General features: G+C 38.6%; 1 protein-coding gene across 7 annotated transcripts in view; it reads right to left on the bottom strand.

The window, feature by feature from the left end:
- The window catches only part of exoc6 (exocyst complex component 6), a 33,896-nt gene extending 22,818 nt beyond the window's left edge, over positions 1–11,078 (bottom strand). For 4 of the 7 annotated variants that reach the window (XM_028027738.1, XM_028027736.1, XM_028027734.1 and 1 more), the window contains exons 1-5: positions 10,927–11,078; positions 3,008–3,179; positions 2,043–2,090; positions 1,760–1,850; positions 402–447 (exon numbers count right to left, since the gene is read on the bottom strand). In XM_028027738.1, the coding sequence (XP_027883539.1) occupies positions 402–447; positions 1,760–1,850; positions 2,043–2,090; positions 3,008–3,179; positions 10,927–11,063 (494 nt within the window). In that variant the 5' untranslated portion in view covers positions 11,064–11,078. Of the gene's footprint in view, positions 1–401; positions 448–1,759; positions 1,851–2,042; positions 2,091–3,007; positions 3,180–9,579; positions 9,731–10,926 lie in introns of those variants that run through there. The other 3 variants (XM_028027739.1, XM_028027737.1, XM_028027740.1) reach the window with 2 other exon arrangements.
- Positions 11,079–20,909: the final 9,831 nt, after the last annotated feature.

Here is a 20,909-nt window from a genome sequence, read left to right on the forward strand (position 1 = left end):
CTACATCAGACAGGACCAGCAGGGGAGGGAGACGAGCCATTCCACCTGGCCAGACTACCACACAGAGCTCAAGGGAGTGAACTACCCCCAACAGCCATCGGCCCCCACCCAGAAACCCATCACACCACTACAGAAGCCCCTCTCACCTGGGCAGCATGCATATTATCATCACCTTTGAATCTACTAAATAAAAACAGCCTGTGCAACCCCTCTGTATTTCATGTTTGAAAGCTGTAAAAGATTAAAGATTTTTGTTGCAAATACAAATTGTACAATTAACCTGTTGTTTCTCATTAGCTGAGACCTAGCTTGACCTAACTTCGGTCCAAGCTCCGGTTGGTTTTAGAATATCTCCATTGTTACAATCTAGCTTGTAAGGAAATGTTTTGGGAGATCATTACCTTTTTGAATGCAGTTGCTCCTTCAGTTTGCTGTACATTTCAAGCACTAGAATGGTACAGAACATAAAAAACAGAATTAGTTTGCTGTCTTTATGAGATCTCATTTTTCAGCTGATTCAGAGTCAAAGAGATTTTTCAGAGGAAAAAGAAATACAAACATTGTTAGGGACTTGTTATTGAATCTAAACTGGTCAAACATCTTCTAATGATAAAAATGTATCTATCATGTATGTGACACCCTTAAGCACGAACCACTACAATAACAAAGTCATGCAGGCAAATGTACCTGACAATTTGTGTCACCTTTGTAGCGCAGCGTGCCATTTCCAGCTTTGGTATTTACATCTCGTTACATGTTTGAGTTAGTCTATTGAGAAATAATTTTCTTTGAAAAGAGAACATCCAAAATATGTGGTTTATGCCTGGACAACAAATGTGAGGATGAATTTTGTAATTTTTCGGAACCAAAGAACAGTGGTTTTGTCAGGAGATTCTCTTAAAATCCCTCTGACCACTGTGCAGGACTTGTATACGTCATTCCCAAGACGAATTGACGCTGTATTGGCCACAAAAGGAGGCCCTACACCATACTAATAAGTTATTGTGGTCTAAAACCAGGTGTTTCAGTTTCATTGTCCAACCCCTATATATATACACTGCTCAAAAAAATAAAGGGAACGCTTAAATAGGTGTTTAACACTTAAAGTGTTCCCTTTATTTTTTTGAGCAGTATATATAAACACAAAAGAACAGTGGTTTTATCACACAAAATTAACAATGGACATTTATTTCCATCCTGTTGCCATTTGTTTCTGGAGGTGGAGGGCAGGAAGTTGGTCATGTTATGTTTGTTTGCTCAGGTGACATTGACAGTGATTCAGAAAAGATTGTGGGAAGTTTGACTGAAGCAGAGCAGTGGTCAAGTCAGCGGTGTGGTTGCGTTTTTCAAGGTGTCAAGAGGGTAGTGAAATATAAAATATATAAATATTGTTGGTAAATATCAGTAATCATCCACAACAGCAACATTAATATTGGATATTGACATCAGTCCAAAGTTTTATATCAGTGTTTTTTTTTACATAGTTGTTATTGATGTCCACTTTTATAATATACATAAAAACAAAGTTTATCATTTTCATTTGAGTCCAAAAATCTTTAAAAACTCAAACTTCCATTCTGTCTGTATTGTAGCAACACTACATACCATCACTTGTGACTGTAACACAAACAGTCACACAAACAACGGCTGGCTGTTCTGAGGAAGGGACTGAACTTCCTTCCAGAAGAACAGAACAGGGACTAGCAACCAGTGTTTTACCCCTGGATGAGGTCTCTCAGGTAACAGTAACCTGTGTCACCTGGTATACAGAGCTGAAGTTTCTCCACTGTGGTGGCCATGTTCCTCTGCTGGATCCGACAGCGAATCACTTCCTCTGTCTGAGCTGTTACCTGGGGGAGGGACCACACAATTGGGGAAGACAATGAAAAAGAGGTCACCCTGTTGACTACCAGGTTAAAGAACGGTCATGTCCACCGCAGAACTATTCTTGCAGATAATGAGCATGTATCTGTCATGGCAGGAAAACAAAAGGCACAGTTTGTCCTCCACACATGCAGGACTACACACATACATGAACTTACATCTCTCCCTGCGTCCTGTAGTCTCCTGTTAGTGTCTGTCACTTGACCCTTTGAAAACAAACAGACATCAACATCAAAGCTCTGAAATATCTCCTCTTACTCATCTCTTTTAAGGATTAAGTTACAAATTCTAAAAAAAACTAATAAATCCATTTCTGAACTGACTGAAGAGTAAATTTTGTGTTACAGGATTTTGAATAATTTAGAGTGCATTTGCTGCTCTGCTTCATGCCCTCTGCAGCTCACTCCCAGCAGCTGCTTAGGCTCGTTATCAACTCATTGTCCATGAAGGAGCAAGGACAAAGCCGGGTAAATTCCGATTAACCAGGCAGCGGGGACCTGAACCCATGGTCGGTGCACTGGGCCTTTCATGGGCTTTAATGGCTTGTGACAGGCTCTTTCTCACAGATTCAGTGACAAACTTCTCAATTCTGGATCTGGATTTTTGAACTCTCGGCTCTTGTCACACTACTGAGAGCCATGACCTAATTGACCAGTGAGCTTTTTGAGGACTGGTGTTTTTTTGTTGTTTTTTTTAAGCAATGAAGAATCCAATCATGAAAATATACTAACAGCACAATTTTGTTCCTGTAGCTACAAAACAGATTGTAAACTTTTGAAAAAAAAAAAATAATTCTGGTGAACACTGCGATAACATTATGACTTGAGGTAAACAAACAAATACTGAGAAAGAAAGCAATACTTTATACTCTGGGTTCACAACAAACACTAAGAAAGAAAATGGAAATTATTATTTCCATCTCAGCAGCAAGGTTTTATTGAAAAAGTTACTTTTGGTCAATGTATGCAGTTTCTTAAAAGGGTAGTATTTTGTATTTTAAAGACACATTGTACCATTTTATAGCACAATCACTAACTATGTTACCTTCAGTCGTTGTGAAAACGATATATATATGTCAAACATGACTTTGTTTTGAAGTCTTGTGTGTCCTACTCACTCTTACCATCAGTTTCTCTGCATCAGCACGCACTTTAAGAAGTTCAGTTATGGCATCCACAAAGCCTTGATGGTGGAAATTACACATCTTTTCAATCTCACGGTCATGATTCCTTATCCTGGCATCCAGCTTCTCCATAAACCGTTTGTGAGCATTGGGCTGGTCATCATAAATGGACCTAAACAAGACAAAAGGGGAACATGAAAAGGGAGGGGGAGTAAAAAAAAGAGGGTGAGAACTCTAGAAAATGTAGATAAACAAAGCAATTCATTTTAACCTGTGTCTCTTTACATGTGTCTATGTCCATAGTAAAAGAGTTTAATTTTTGCTTTAAGTTGTTTGCTGATCACCTTGGCTCTGTTACATTGCAGATGGCGCTGTAGCCGTAATTGATAGCTCAACTGTGTTAGTTTGTTCAATTCAGTTTATTTTCTTTTCAGTTTTTTTTTATTTGTGCACAGCCTGCAAGGGGGCATGGAGAATCTTTTCTCTTGCATTCAGTCGTAAAAGTTGTATGTTATCTTGACAAAGCTGTGCATTTTGTAACAGCAGTCGGCATGTCAGCATAAATTGCATTTAACACATTTCCTGTGTTTTCATAATTCATGACAGTCTGTTGCAATTCAGTCATTTTATTCACTAAGCGACTTGCTTAAATATAAAATCATGTAAATTCAAAACTGAAAGATTTATAGTTATTTACAGAATCACACAAATAATAAATAAATGCCTTACACAGAGAGGACTTAGAGGCAGTCAGGCCTGTATAGCATTTTACATGTGGATATTATATGAATAAAGTTTTTTGATGAGCACAGCAAGAACACTGTCAGTTCCCAACTACAATCCAAGGTTTATTTCAGGAACAATGTCTCCATCTAGTGACACTAAGTGAAGTACAATCATTTTTTAATCAATAACTAGAAAACAGTAGACAGAATTCACCAACTTCAGTTAAAATTATTTTAAATGTACAACATTTAAATACCTTTACTACGGAACAGGATTAGGGTCACCGAAAAAAAAAAAGAAAAGAATTCTGACTCAGAATTCTGACTTTAAAGTCAGAATCTCTTAATACAAGATCTCTGCAGGTTATAGAACGATTTTAAGCCTGACAGAAAAGCCCCATGAGAAAAAACAGCACAGATATGAGATTTAATAGCCCTGCCATGACACAATTTAACACTTGTGGCCAACTCACATTTTTTTCATATATTTAAGGTATTTTAAGGTTTTAGATACATGAATCTAAGCATTTTTAAGAAGGTGCGGACACCCTGTCAAAAAGTTTCTATGATAAGTAAAATTAAGTAAGAAGATAAACAGAAAATAGTGACGTGCTGCAGTTTGACACTCCTGCACCAGATGGATGTTTCATCATAGCCACGTTTTAACAACCAACTGTGGTAATTTTCTTACTGTAAGAAAATGATGTTTCCTCAAAATCCCCAGGTCACAAAGTTATTTTGGTTTCCAAAAGGGTTCTAATCTCATATTTCAAGAGCCAACCAGGCAAAATGGGGATGAGAACCCCAGTCAATGTAGACAGATTTATAGAAAATACCTCTTACATTACCTTACATATTAGATCTTATCACTATTCTTTCTAATTTGTGAAAATACTGAACTACAAAGACAAATAAACTGATACACAATGATGCAAGTACATATGCACATGAAATGAAAATGGGAGGAATGAATGGTAATGGATTTGCATGAAAATAGGGATATGAACAAGTAAATAGCATAACTGAACCGGAGCCAATTAGACATTAGGGTTTCTGTTATGGTAAAACTTTTTTAACAGATTCTGACTCTTTGGTTTGTTCAAACACTTCATCTGCAGTAGACCTCAGAAAAATCTAATGTTGTATGGCAGGACAGTTTTACCATTTAATTTCTTTTGCTCATTCTCCATGTCACCATATGAACTCGGACATTCACGCCGTTGGTGTGGAAACTCTACTTCTGCATCTACAATCCATATAAAGCAATCAGTCCTCATCAGCAAAGACCAGATGAACACTTCCACTTCTGTATCTCTCCACACAAACAGAGGAACAGCTGAGTCATGAACACAATGTATGTTTATTCTTTGTTATACAATACTAATACATCTAGCTCAGATGCTTTATGAAATAAAGCTGAAGCTAATTTATGGACAATAAGAGAACGTATCCATACAGTTGTTTTCTATCACCATAATGTCCCCAAATGCTCTCTGAGTGTTAGCACCTTGGTCACTAATACTGAACTAATTTGATTGGAAAATTAATCTTAATATTGCAACTCTCAGTCTCAGGACATTCATATAAATTATTCCACACACTTCAAAGAGAATAGAACGAGCTTACTTGGCTCCCAAGGATGCGGTATATTATGGGCCTACACAGTAGCTGCTTGAAAGTGCAGCATTAATGATTACAGCTGAAAGTCAACGACCAAGTCACTGATTGGTTAGTGTCATAATGGAAAGACAAGTCACTTACACCATATGACTCGACTCAGTGTTTATAACTTCCTCATTCATTTGGACTTACAGAAGTCAGTTGCAAGGAGGAATATTGCTATTTTTGTAGAAAACTTTAACAGTCAAGGCAGTTCAAAGTGATAAAAACATAACACGATAAACAAATGAAAAAAAAAAAACACTACAGTTGCAAAATAAAAAGAAGTAATAAAAAATTGTACTCCAGACTAGAATTAGTTGATGTTTCAGTTATTATTAATTAAAGGGTTTTAGCCTTTATTTAAAGGAACTCAGTGATACAGTGATACAACAGGTCTGTAATATGTTTTGGTGCTTAGTCATTCAGATTTATAAACTACAGACAATATTTTATAGTCTATTCTCTAAGTGGAAGGACTTGAGAACTGGGTGATGTGCTCTATCTTCCTGGTTTTAGTCAGAATGCCAGGAGCAGCATTCTTTTGTTATAAGCAGACCTGTGAAGACGCTGTTGCAGTAATCAATGCAACTAAAGTGATGTGTTTCTATAGATCTTTTGGGACATCAGTCATTTAATCCTAGAAATGTCCAATAGGTGATACAAGACCTAAAGGACAAGGACTGGTTCACGTCTCTAAATGAGACTTGAACCAGTCATTTACAGCAGCATTAAGTCAGACCCAGCTCTCATGGTCAACCGTGTCAAATGCTCCAGCAGAACCAACACCGTGGTTCTTCCACAGTCTGTGTTTAAATGGATATCATTGAACACTTTAACAATGGTAGACTCAGTACTGTAGTGAGAAAGGCATCAAAGTGGTTGGTCATTGTTAAGAAATTATTTAACTGTGTAGGAGGGATGAATTTACTATTTCAGTCGCATTTCAATGATAGGCAAAACCTTTGCTAATCTGTACACTGTGGCAAATAAGGTATGAGTAATGAGGATGTTTTTGTTAATGATTTTCTCAAAGAATGTTTCCTTTACATGCTTCAGTGCTAACTGGTTCAGTCTCTCTTTGTAGATTTCACACGGAACCTATCAGCATAGCAACCAGCATCAAACCAGCAAAGCAATATGGTGGGACCTTTTTTCAAAAGACATTTGCACACCTAAGCCTAACTACAATCTCTGTAACATGAAACTACAGGCAGCCTGCCCATCACTGTGTGTTAACAAACTTACAAGCTGAGTGACTGTACATGTAAATACAAGCTTTGCCTGTATTTCCATGTATCAGCCCATTGTTTGTGTTTGTAAAGATATCATTCCTATATAGTTGCTAATCAGGTGTGTGAGCAGTCCCACAGCAATGACCGACCTGCTTGAAGAATTTCAATCAGGTTTCAAAGATCATCATGCTATTGATCAGCATATTGGAAATATCCAGAGTCCATGACTGTGATTTTATGAATGTGTTTTACTTTATGGTTGGAGATCCAGATGAAAATTTCAACAATAAAGTTTTTTTTTTATCTCATGCATGTATTTATTCAAGGTTGGACTACTGTAATTCTTTACCAACAGAAATTACAGTTAAAATTCTTCAGCTGAGACAAAATCTACAGCAAGAGTTCTGATGACAATTAAAAACAGAGATCATATTTTTCCTCTTTTAGCTTCTCTTCATTGGTTCCCTGTTAAACCCAAAATAAAATTTAAGATTCTTATCTTATATAAAGCCCTTAACAATCATCTCCTTCACATATTAGAGATCTGATCGGTCCATATGTCCCTAACGGACTGCAGGTTTACTGCTGGTTCAGAGGTTCTAGCAGTAGAATGGGAGGAAGATCCTTTAGTGATCAAAATTAAATAATCGAAGTTATTTTCTAAGTTAAGCTTTTAACTTCATGTTGTTTCTCTGTTTTTCTCTTCATAGAAACCACATCCGGTTTGTCTTTCTGTTTACCTGTGACACCTTCCTTCACAGGGTGCATCAGCTGAGTTGCTGCCGATATCTTCATGATGCACTTGGTCCTGTCTTTAGTGTTTAAACCTGTCTCTCTCCTCAACAAAGCCATTGGCTGATCTATCACTGCAACTCACTACACGCACTCTAGACAGAAAACTGGCTCAGAGCTCATCTGCTTAGCTGTGTTTCTCTCTGAGATGACGCCGCAGAAGGAGCTACTGTTACCATTTAACTCTTTACTTTTTCTTAAACACAGTCATTACTTCTTGGTCAGGATATCTGAATTTCTTGTGTGTTTGCTTTGTCAAACCCCCAGCAACATGATCATAAACACCGAGCCAAGTGTTGGTGCTGCTGGACGTTTCGTCCTGCTAAAGGAGATTTTTCCTCTCCACTGTTGCTATGTGCATGCTCACTAAGGGATTGCTACAAAGTTACCAACACAAACCAAGCAACTGCCCACTGTTGCTACATGCTCATCCAGGAGGTGTGAACGCTGCAATTCAATGACTCGATGAAATCTGCGGGGTTTCCTGAGATAGAAAACTTTTAAACCAATTTCAATAATAAAATGAACTTGACTGGATTGTTTGATAACTTGGATCAATTAGAATGTATTGACTGAACTGGAATCTGTGGTTTGCCTGAGTTGACCTCTTTTATTCCCTTAAGAGGATATTTGTTGCGAGTTGGTGTCACACAAACTGACCGAGACTGGTTGCCTCAACAGAGAAGCAGAAAAGAATGTACTGGCAAGTACCTTCGACTTCATGTGACAATATTCAAACATTCCGTTCAGCTATAGCACCAGTGAGTGCTCTAGCACTCCACATTCTGCAGATCATTTACTGAACTTTAAACCATCTTTATTAATGCAGGTCTTCTCCGGCTGTCTTTTTATAGATGTGATGCATAATCTAAATTGTTTAGTACTTCAATTACAGTCCAGTTAAAATGATAGAAGCATCTTTTATAGTTGGGAGTGAAGATCCTTGCACAGAGAGGAGAACTGAAGAAAATAACCTTTGAGCACAAAGAACGTGGTGATGACATGTTATGTGGTATAGAAAAAGAATAGGGTCAAAAAATGTGGGTTAATCATTTTGAATATTATTGGAATTTTCAGCAATGCCACTGCAATTACATATTCAACATGCAGCTCTGCCACAACCAATGTAAAAACGAATGAATGAAAGGGAGGAGAAACATTACATAGAGAAATGGAAACCAAAAAAGAAAAGAGAAGAAAAAAAGCATCTAATTGAGAGTATGCAAATAAAACCCAGATAGGGAACAAAGACAGAGATAGTAGTTCAGGTTGTTACTATGTAGTTTAAAGATTATGCTGTACATGTACGTTTATGTTTTCCTCTAAACTTTTTTCCTTTTTCTTTTTTTTAAGCCTACTATGACCCTTTTAAATTCATGAGCCCATTCTCTAAAGCTAAAACTGCCACACACACCCCACCGCGCAGGAATATATCCATCCTAACCACATGTACTATTTACAGAATGAAACTTAGTGGTGTGATCAGAAATGCAGCAATAAACGTCAAACAAAACTGAAAGAGTTCTGCATCGTTACCTTCGGGACGTATCTTCATTGTTTTACTCACTGACACCTGAAGTCATCGCCTCAAGGCATGAATACGAAAAAGGTTGCTGCTGAGTTCACTTTGCAGCCTATCAAACTGATGTCATTCATGGTGGCCTTGACAGCTACTACGGAAGCTAGTACTGCAAACAGAACTGATCCAGGATACAACAGAGCTGGAACTGGATCAATTCAAACCCTTCCCACAGACCGAGCCGCGTCCTACGACAGACTGTCGTGAATCTTAACTTTCTGATTTGTACAAAACAACAAGATTGTTACTACTTAGCCGTCAGCTAACATCAGTAGAATAACAATAAGAAGACATACAACGTCCACACAAACAGACGATATTGACATCTCTGTTAATTCAGTGGCTTTGTATCTTTATTTAGCATTTACGAAATCACAAACGAGTCTGGTGTTACTAAAGATTTATTACATTTATTCAAAGCGCTTTGTTAGCTAGTTTGTGTGTAGCCTCTTGCTTCATTTCATCACTATGGATGTTAGCTACCAGTGCTAGCCCTGGCCTTACAGGCTGTGGATGTTTCTAAATGAAGGTTCTAACATGGAGAATAAACAACCGCACGCGGACAGCATCACCGGCTCTTACCGGAGAGTCGGACCGACACAAGCCGTGTCGGTGCTCTCAATTTCCTGCAGTATCCGCTCATGCTCCGTTACACACTCCAGGGTTTCATTGTCCGCCATGATTGTTATGTACAGTGTATTACAGTTTTGACTGCATCTCCACAGAACAGTCCGACTGAGCTCCGGCCTCTGGGGGGCGCTCTAAGAGATATTATATTTATCATTCAATTCAACTCTAACATTGTTCAACTAATGATAGTTCACATCTGTAACATGCTAGGGTCAAAGTCAGAATCACATTATCCATAAGAACAGCAATATGTAACAAGAGTACTTAAGTTTACATACAATGATTTAGTATTTAAAACAAATACAAAAAGAAACATTTAAACGATACTGTGACAAAAGGAACATCTTCAATTTTTAGATCCATCAGAAATAAAACAGCCTTATTAAGGAAACATGGCCCCAACAAAAGAGCTGTCAATAGAAAGATTGGAAAGAGTTATTATATTCCTCAAAGTAAAAATCCAAATTCCATCCACTAAGGGCAGGTCTGGTGATGAAAGTCTTCTTTTATGATGATGGCACATTCTTCCATTATGCAAAACTTGTTAAAAGCATAAGAATGCAAAATTCAGTAGCATGACCAACAAACAGTTTGAATCTGAATGCATGGTGCCAATTAAAACAAAAGGTAAATGGCAATGTTCTATCTTGCAAATCTGACCGGTCAGCTACTTCATGAAGTTCTTGTTTTTCATCACTGAAGTTCATATCTTCAGGTTTTTGTTAAAGAATAAAGACCTTGCAACAATAACAATTCTAAATATTTGCCCATGGCTGCACAAAACTTCTTATTTTTTCATTTAAATAAATGGGATAGGTGCAGTAGAAAGCAGTATGTGCAAAAAAAAGTCCAATATCACAAATCCAGGAGGAATGTGACTAAGCACAATTCTTGAGTTTTCTACAGGCTGGATAGAAAACTACCATTTCCAAAGAAAGTATCCCTTATGTGAGTCTAGTAAATTATATTTATGAGAGATTGTTAACACATAATAAAATTAACACAGGTTATATTTTTCTTTTAGCATCTTTCCTTCTTATGTAATAATCCCAGTAAAACAAGTGATTTGATTAAAATTTTAATTCCCTCTAAATGAGTTCTATGTAGCACAGTATAATATTGCAGTTCATGACTGCTGCATTGCAGTACATTACTTCTGTACTTTTCCACATTGAAAAGTTGCTGTAATGCCTCTCAGAGGCTGGTTAAACTTCCTCAAGCTCTTTGCTTGAATTTCATTTTAACTCATTTTCTTAGTTAAGATATAATGATCAGATAATGAGTTGTCCATAAATTTACCTTAAAGTAGTTCCTAGAGGCAACTCCACAGATTCTAACTCAGCAAAAAAATTCCCACAGGCCTTCTCCTCCACTTTTTCTTCTTCGATTTGACTTGGTGGGTCGGGTAGAGCTGCATGGACCCTGTCAGTGTCCATCTTTAACAGAACTAAATAAAAAAGACAGCAAAAAATCAGTGTGTGTGTGTATGGAGACAAGAAGGCGGGGGGTGAATTCCAGGGCACCTGCTATGGTCAGCAGAAAATGAGGGTGCAACAGGAAAAAGAGACCTTGTGATTCCCTGGACTTTGAAACCAACAAAAGTGAAATCTTGACTGTTACACTTATAAAGCTTGGTGCAGAAGCAGATTTAAAAATGACTAATTACTATATATAGATATATTGTGGAAGAGCAGCTTAAGCAAAGGGCAGCTTTCACAACCCACTTTGTTATTTCCTTCTATTCCTCCCAAAATGGATTTTGAGAATTTAAAGGATTGCTCAAACATGCAACAAAATCAAGGCAACACCCCAAGTATGTTTTTGAAAATGTACTATTTAACATCAGGAAGCCATTCCATCACAGGGAAATACACACAGGACAAACAACAATTCACACACACGCCTACCCCCCCACACACACACACTTGCACGCACCCCCTTATACCTGGTAACAATTAAGAGAGACCAATTTACCAAACATGCGTATTTTGGACTGTTTGAGGAGGTTGGAGAACCCACAAAAAACCAAAACATGAGAGGAGATCATGCAAGCTCTATCATCAACCTTTACCTAACCAGGAGTTAAAAAAAAAACTCCTTGAGATGAAAAATCTCTCTTACAAGAGAGTCGTGGCAAGTGGCAATAACAGAAAGATCCCAGGCCAGGATTCAAACCTAAGATCTTCCTGCTGAAGGGTCTTAGTACTAATAACTGTTCCTGCAGACAGCCCAGACAAAAAGATAGACAAAAAATGTTCTGTCTTATTGTTGTTTAGTAGTGATGCAAGTTATTGTAAATCAATAAATGCAAACAGAGTTCTGACTTCTCTGTGCAGCAGTCATGCAAACACAGTAAGAGGCCAATTACATAACAAAACAGTTGGCCTATTCCGTAACGGCCAAAAGTTGCAAAATTATATCTGACCGAAAAAAATGCTTTGACAGAGAGCAAAAATGGGAAGTGAAGAGAGAGTATGACTTTGAGCGATGGTGTGACATTCTCCTCTACATCGTGCCTCATTGGTTTATGTGGAATCTGGGAACCAAATGCAGGCAAGTTAATAATAATGCCGAGTTGGAGCAAAAATAAGGAATTTTATAACCCAGACAGAAAACTGAGCCAAAAATGGTTTTGGTCAAAAAAATATAAAATAATTTTAATATTAATTTGTTTTAGCGCTGTTACTTCTGGCAGTATTAACCAACAACCACCAGAATGCTGTGGTTAAAATATTGAATATTAAATTGAGTGTTGGTGTGAATATGCTCTTCATGTTAAGTGCATGTGTTTTATTAAACAAATGAAGAGTGAGGTGGTGAAGTTCCTATTGTCTCCTCTATTCTCCATGTACTCTTCCTCTCCATGCTGTGCCAGCTTCCTGCCCACTTCCTGACTGCTTTTTGTGTGCATCCGGGGCACAAGCTGCTATGCAACTTTTGACCTGCATTGTAGGTTATTCTCTGCACAAATACAACTGGAGGATGTCTGCTAAATTTCAGAGCCAAGAGGTTGTCATTTCTGACAAAGTCTCTCAGAGTTTTGACACTGAAAAATCATCAGTTTTTCCAATTTTATTAATTTGTGGACTTCGTTATGTACTCTTATCTGTTAATGATAAGCAACAAGTCAAATCCTTGAAATTGCAGTATAAACAGCATGAAAGGTTTCAGATCAAAACTTTTAAAACCCTGTTGTGGTTTGGATTTTTTTAACTTAATTTGATTATATACAGTATATATATATATATATATATATATATATATATATATATATATATATATCAACTATAACGTTTGATAAATACTGTATATACTGTATATAAAGTCTATATCTATAAAGTTTAGATATAGGAATAGAAAAGTCTCCAAGTAGACAAAAGAGTTAGGTCTGTAAGTAGAGACCAAACTGTCTCTACAGTGTAATTAATGCCTGATTAAATCTAAATGGGATTTACATTAGCATGTTACAGTTGAACTTTCATAATGAATCTTAACAAGTTGGCGTTTATTCTTTGTTTCACACTAAGCTTTCAAAGCCAGAGCAGACTGTAACCTCTCCAACAGATGGCGGTAATGCTCCATGTATTCTGTGGTGTCAGTATGTAATGTTTCATCCTTAGAATAATTTTTTCAACTCCCAGAAATCATTAGAGATCAAATGAAAGAGGCATCTGGTCCTCACCATTGTGTGTGATGGTATCCTCTTTAGGTCTATTCACTCTGACAATTTGCCATGAGCTAGAGGTAGTACTTTATGCAACATGTACATTCAGCTCCTAAATGGATTTTTACAGTAAAAAAACAAACAAAAAAAATTATAAATGTTAATAAGTAGATGTATCCTTTCAACAATATTCTTAGTTTTATCACTTGAATACACTGGTTTTATCACTTGAATACACTGAAATGTAAGTAAATGAGTCTGAATCTATCCATTTGAATATCCTGTTTAGTTGGTGACTTATTCTAGATGTGGTTAATTTTATCTTTGGTAATAAAATACATAAGAATGATGTTATCTTTGACTTGTAAATGTAATTTAAATCACATAATTCTAGAATTTGCTTATTTCTCTTCTGGAATAATGCCTAAATCAAAAATATCCTGTCCAGGAGTGATTCTGAAAATGATTCCATTCATTTGTTACTTCAAGGCCGGACTGCTGTCATTTTTTTATTATCAGGAAATCCCCCAGATCTGGTAACGTTGACCTAAAATGCTGCACAGAGTTCTGATGAAAATTAAAAACATAGATAACATCTCCTGAAGAACCAGCTCCCAGTTTTATCTGTCTATAAGGAAAACACTCTGTCTACTTCTAAGACTATGCTTAAAACTTTCCTTTGTAATGAAGGTTATAATTGGAGCTGCGTAGGTTAGCCTGAGCCATGTCTGTAGTTATGCTGCCACAGGTTTAGGCTATTGGAGGACAAACTGACCATTTCTCCTTGTTCTGTTATATTCTTCTCCAATTTTGCATTACTTGTTTCAACTTCTAATTTTATACTTTCTGTCTTTTTTCTCTACATTTTCTCTACATCTGGCCTGGTGTTCTATGTAGCTGTGACAATTTTGTAGATGGGGGGATTAACTGAATCTCTCTTGAAGTTATTGGCCTTGTTGCAACTGACTGTATGGTCTCTCTTTCATCCTATGGCCTTTAAAACCGGCACAGAGTTTATCTGTTTCTCTCCCAGATGAAACTGCTTAGGGAGGATTAACTTCTCACTTTTCACTAATATAGAGGGCACTCCTGGATCAGTACTTCAGTTTCTTTTTTTGTTTGTGCTCTATTTTCTCAAACCTCCAGTATTTTATCCTTTATTTTATGTCCTCTAAAGCTTAGATATCTATACTTGATGTCTGTATGCTGTGAGCACTTGAAACTGAAGTCATATCACTTGATTCTGCACAGAGTCTTGGTCAGTAAGCTGATTCTGATTCAGTTCTGGATTGTATATAAACCAGTGGGCTCAAACTGCGTTCCTCATAGGCCACAATATTGCCAGGTGTGTCCCTTGACCTACACATTCAAATTAAATGGTGAAACTGCCTTACTAGAATGCAGTCGAGCTCTGCTAATCAGCTAATATTGGAGATTAGTTTGCTGAATCAGAGACATTATAAGTTGGAGAATCTGACCCTTACGGAATGCAGTTTGAGATCTGGAGTAAGTCCTGTTCACCAGAAAACTGTAAGTGTCAGCAGTGGTGCTGGGGTCCTCTGCTTCATTCTCTGGGCTTTGTGAGGCTGTTGGAGAAATTGGAATGGAACCACCAGACTAAATTGGGATAGTTATTTAACAAACCGCCTTTACTTCAGCAACAGCTTCAGTCCTTTACTTGATCGTTGATCCCTGAACCTCCCACCACTTCCTCATACTCTCCACCACCTGTGTTAGCATCTCCGCTTTTCTCTTCCTCATGCTTTAGGCCTCGATATCTTCAAGATGCCTCAACTCCCATTCCACAGGGTCTGGCTGACATCTCCATTTCAGTTCCAGAAAGTCTGGTCAATATCTTCATTCCTGCCCCATCATCAACCTCAACCACATCTTCCTATTCCCAGGTTCTCCAAATAAGAGTCCTCAGATGGGCTAGTCTGTCTCCTGTTCATGTGTTCTCCCACAAGGGCATCCACCTGGGCTTGCCTTGCTTTCGAGTTACCTTGGACCCCGTCACCTCCTGACTGGCCTCCTGCTTTCTTCTGAAGGTTCCTCCTGTACCCATGGAGCACACCAGAGCTCCTCCATCTAGAACCCACCCTTAAGATGGAGTTTCTGTCATGATCTTTGAGACTTTGGGTTTATTTTGGTAATGGTATTCTGCACCATTGTTCCCTGTGTATTCTATCAGTCATATTTCACACTTCCTCGGTTCATCTTCAGTTGTCTTCAGTTTTCTCTTCTGGACCCAATTTCTAATCAAACACCTGCTCCTGGTTTAGTAATCAACTCTCTAACTTAAACGTCTATCAGCCAGCTGCAGTCAGCTGTTATTCCCACCAGCTGGCTTCCTAGTTTTCCTCTAGTGATGTATTATTTTAGATTGGCCAGGGCTTTAACCTTTAAATTTTCTTGAGTAAAATAGTTTATTTTCTCTTGCTCCTGTCTCCTGCATTAGGGTACTTCTCCTCACCATTATGTAGCAGTAAGTCTGCATGTAGAGCTCTTGTGAGCCCAACAAAAAGCTTGACTAGCTCAATAAGTGTCTCTCTCAGGGCCTAGTTTGCTCAGTGTACTCAGTCATGTTCATCACTTACACAGGAAGATACACACACACACACACGCACACACACACGCACACACACACACACACACACACACACACAGAAGAGAGAGAAATGGCATTTGTAATTATTGCTTAGCAGACACAAACCCCTCAGAGGTTGTTAGCTTTGTCTCCAGCCTCCTTAAAGAGGACAGGTTCTGACTGAGAACCAGAGGAAATGCAAACATCCTCCTCAGTGGATATCTGTGTCTGCTGTTCTATGTCCCTCATTGTTACACTCTACAAAATCAACAGTGATTCAAGTATTGGCGTTTTCACTACAGAAAATCATTTTTGATGATATTAAAGCAAATGTGGACCTTGTTGGTTGTTTTTATTGATAAAAAAGTAAATTGCCATCTAATATTGTAATGTGCTACATTTAGAAATAAAAATTTTCTAGGTTTTCTGGTTGAAGTGATAATGAGTGTAGTAGAGGCTTTGCTTGACAAAGAATGGTGGAGCCACTGTGCAGGTTGAGCCGCAGTCACAGCAGACCAGGTTGTTTGCAGTGCAGTCTGTCTTCCTCCATGGCGGTCAGCTCCTCTTCACCTTCATCCTCCTGGAACAACAGGTCAAGCTCATCCGGCTACACAGATTTATCAAACACTAAGGGGAAGTCAAACAAAGCTAATGGCTTTCATCTACCTTCTGTCGAGTCAACATCAAAACAATCAGAAAAGTTTTGAATCTGCAACAAGACAATTTTACATACATAAAATAGTGAAATGTTTGCTTTGGTTACGTAAAGGGATTGTTAATGGTTTTTAAAGTAATCATGTTGTTTTCTTCTTGGTTTGATTTGATAGCACTGAACAAAAACAGAAACCTTGTTATTGGATGACTACTTTGTTCACTCCACTCTTCCCAGTATAGCTTTTTGCTGCCACAACTCTCAAACTGGGATATCTATCTATCTATCTATCTATCTATCTATCTATCTATCTATCTATCTATCTATCTATCTATCTATCTATCTATCTATCTATCTATCTATCTATCTATCTATCTATCTACAGTATATATATATGTATATATATATATATATATGTATATATATATATATATACTGAGGAGATAAAAGCCATGGATATTAAGACTAGAAAACTACTAACAATGAATGGAGGGTTCCATCCCAAATCCAACACCCTGAGACTGTACACGAGCCGCAAGGAAGGAGGCAGAGGACTAGTGAGTGTGAGAACCACAGTCCAGGACGAAACAACTAAGATCCATAAATACATCAGGGACAACGCCTCAACAGACAATGTGCTCAGTGAATGTCTCAGACAACAGGGAACGGAGGTTGAGGTGCCAGAGATACCATCATGGGAGGACAAGCCCCTACATGGGATGTACCACCAGCAAATAACCCAAGTGGCTGATATCAGTAAATCCTACCAATGGCTGGAAAAAGCTGGACTCAAGGACAGCACAGAGGCCCTCATCCTGGCCGCCCAGGAACAGGCCCTAAACACCAGAGCAATAGAGGCCCAGATCTACCACACCAGACAAGACCCAAGGTGTAGGTTGTGCAAGGAGGCCCCTGAGACAGTCCAGCACATAACAGCAGGGTGCAAGATACTGGCAGGGAAAGCGTACATGGAACGACATAACCAAGTTGCAGGCATAGTGTACAGAAACATCTGTGCAGAATATGGACTGGAAACCCCGAGATCAAAGTGGGAAACACCCCCAAAGGTGGTGGAGAACGCCAGAGCTAAGATCCTGTGGGACTTCCAGATCCAGACAGACAAAATGGTAATGGCGAACCAACCAGACATTGTCGTAATGGATAAACAACAGAGGAAAGCCGTTGTGGTAGATGTAGCAATACCAAGCGACTGCAACATCAGGAAAAAGGAGCACGAGAAACTAGAGAAATACCAGGGCCTCAGGGAGGAACTGGAGAGGGCCTGGAAGGTGAAGACCACAGTGGTGCCTGTGGTCATCGGGGCCCTCGGGGCAGTCACCCCCAAACTGGACCAATGGCTACAACAGATCCCAGGAACAACATCAGACATCTCAGTCCAGAAATGTGCAATCCTTGGCACAGCCAAGATACTGCGCAGAACCCTCAAGCTCCCAGGAGTCTCGTAGAGGACCCGAGCTCAGAGGATAAGAACCACCCGCGGTGGGTGAGAAGGAAATTTTTTTTTATATATATATATATATATACAGTATATATAGGTATATATAGGTTCTCCTTTAAACCAATGTAATACCAGATTTGTTTTCTATTAAATAGGATAGCATTTATCTTTGTGACATAAACAGTGTAATGAGGAGAGAGAGAATCCCTGTTTGTGTGTGAAGCGCCTTATATGCTTTAGTCATCTTATCAGTCAAATGTGGCTCACCTGACAGGGAGCTAGTGAAGAGTGAAGAAGATACAGCTTGATGGAAGAAAGACAAAAAAGACTCCAGAAAGCTATTCAGTGTTTGTAACGCTGGCACCAAGTGAGTCAGAGCTGTTTGAGGATAAAACTGTAGTGTAATGTAGCCAAACATGGGAACGGTTCTTGAGAAAAGTGGATGTTGGTGGAGGAAGGCCGGCTCCTTCCAAAGGAGTTCTGGATCCATATAATTCACCTGAAGGAATAAGCCTTGATCCTGGTTTTATTCTGAATTCTGCAGAATGAATCCTTGAATTATAGATGTCTTGAATTCACCCTCACAGCAATTCCTCTGAAGGAGCAGACAAGCAGCCTCTGCAGCTCCAGTCCAGAGCTGAGAAGCACAGCATCATCAATGCTGACCCTCCGTCCCACATGCGTAAATATTATAGCTTCCATTGGACAGAAATGACAGAATGGGACAGAACACAGACTGGGATAAAGCAAACATATACAGTAAGTGCTGTGTGCTGAATCTATATTATGCACATTTGCTGCTATTAAAACTATAATACAGATTTAAATGTCAAGACCAGCTCAGACAGCGCAGATTTTGTGAACAGAGTTAAGCAGGCAGTGGGAAGGAGGGGTGGAAGGAAGGATGGTGATATGCTCCAACCTTGTGTTTGTCCTCCTGACTTTCCTCTTTTCCAGATATTGGTGCTGATAAGAAACCTATTGATTAGCATTATTATGTGATTATCAGAACTGCTGGCTGTTTAAAACAGCATGCAAAACCAAGATGGTTTTATTAGAGCATTGTCAAATTATTGTTACTCTCAGATGACTTTGACAGTATGGCTTAGAGATTCATTCAGTGCTCCCAATACAAATACAGATATCTTGATAATTGTTTGTTTTTTGTGTTCCACAGCTGGATGCTTACATAATCTGTACATGTCACCATGAGTAGTGATGATTGCTAGCTTACCTCTACACCCACAGAAAGCTGTTTGTTACATTATTACTTGCTGCACAAGTCAAGAATAAAGAACAACAAATATTTTCTATGACAAAGCATTTTTTAAGAGTATGCTTCTTTTTTTTAAGCCCATTTTCAAATAATTGTTGGATACCATAATATCAAAAATGTGTGTGTCACTGTGTGCGTGTTCCAGTCTGGTCTGTCTGCCATTGTTGTGCAATTGGCTCAGCATGCTTTTAGAATGAAGAAGTGAAAAAGATGCAAAGATACACAGTGTTTATCAAAGCAGTGCAGTTGCACACCGTGAAGGGGTCTTAGATTGCCTCCTGTTGTTGAACATGTGCTGCCACTGATAGGCAAATGTTGAGGGACAGAGGTCAATAGTTTTTACAGTGTGCTTTTGGTCTCTCTTCTTTTAAATGAAATTCATCTAAAGCCTGACTGGCTCCTGAAATAAAGATAACTTAATACATTTAGAGGCAGGGCCGGCCCTAGCTGTTTGGGTTCCCTACGCACCAGTGCTGTGTGGAGCCCAACCCTCAAGGCATTTCTCTTCACTTGATGCTGGAAATTAAAGCTCACAAGATTTTATAGCATTATCATTTTCTCATATTATGTCAAAATGAACTATACATATTAATGCTGAATAGTCATTCCCTATAACACTAATAGTCATTTCATTGCTTGAGTTGGTGCAAGCAAAACTGTTGAACTTGTCAAAATCTGCCAAGCAAATGGTTTGCATCTCATTCTTTTTTACTCTCTCTCTCTGTTTGACCTCAGCTTTCACTGATGGTTTGTTATTAAGATGTTTCCACTTTGCTTTTGCACAATGCTGTGAACAAACTAGAACAACACATTCTCACTCCCAACTCGTCATGACTAGAACTACAAAGAGCATTTGCAATGAAAAGAAAAACATACAAATTCAGTGTCTGGTCCTCATTTAACTCACAAAATACAGTAATGTGTAAGTTACAATTTTTTCAGGGGCGTGCTACATTTCTTACATCTGTCTCAATATTTCTGAAATAGCAAGTGCGCGTCTCAAAAAATGTACTACGGTTGATAACCTGCAAAAGCACCACCATGACCATATGCATTGACATTTAGAGGGAACAGCCGGGATTTTGCAGCCCTGCTAACAGCTAGTCCCCAGGAAGGACGATGAAGAAGCGAGAAACAGTTCAGCTCTCATCAGCGTTACAATTTCATAGAAAAACCAATAACCTAACTTAATATGTTCCCTGAAGACAGAACCAGCAGCAGGCTTCTTTCTAGGCCAAAAAATGCATATTATAGGGTGGCAAGAGAAGAACAGTGGTTCTGGGTGAGAAAGTCAGGGTGGCAGAAAGTCAGGATGGTACATGACATGTACGAAGAGAGTGAGACAGTTTTGACATCTGAGTACAAGTCACTGATGGGCTCAAGGTAGGCCCTGACCACTATGCGATGGTGATGGATAGGTTGACAACAGATGAAGTCAGGCAGGAAACTGGGAGGAACATGATGTTTGCAGATGACATTGAATTTGAAGTGAAAACAGATAACAGATGAAGGAGAACTTATAGAGATGGAGGTTTGCCCAGGAGTGAAAAAATGCAATTCAAGAAAAACAAGACAACAGATATGATAGTTCTTCCCTGTTTTTAAGGTCAGCCTGAGGTCGACCATCAAAAACTGTAGACAGTG

Source organism: Xiphophorus couchianus, chromosome 9 (assembly GCF_001444195.1).
Source record: "Xiphophorus couchianus chromosome 9, X_couchianus-1.0, whole genome shotgun sequence".
Classification (NCBI taxonomy): Eukaryota; Metazoa; Chordata; class Actinopteri; order Cyprinodontiformes; family Poeciliidae; genus Xiphophorus; species Xiphophorus couchianus.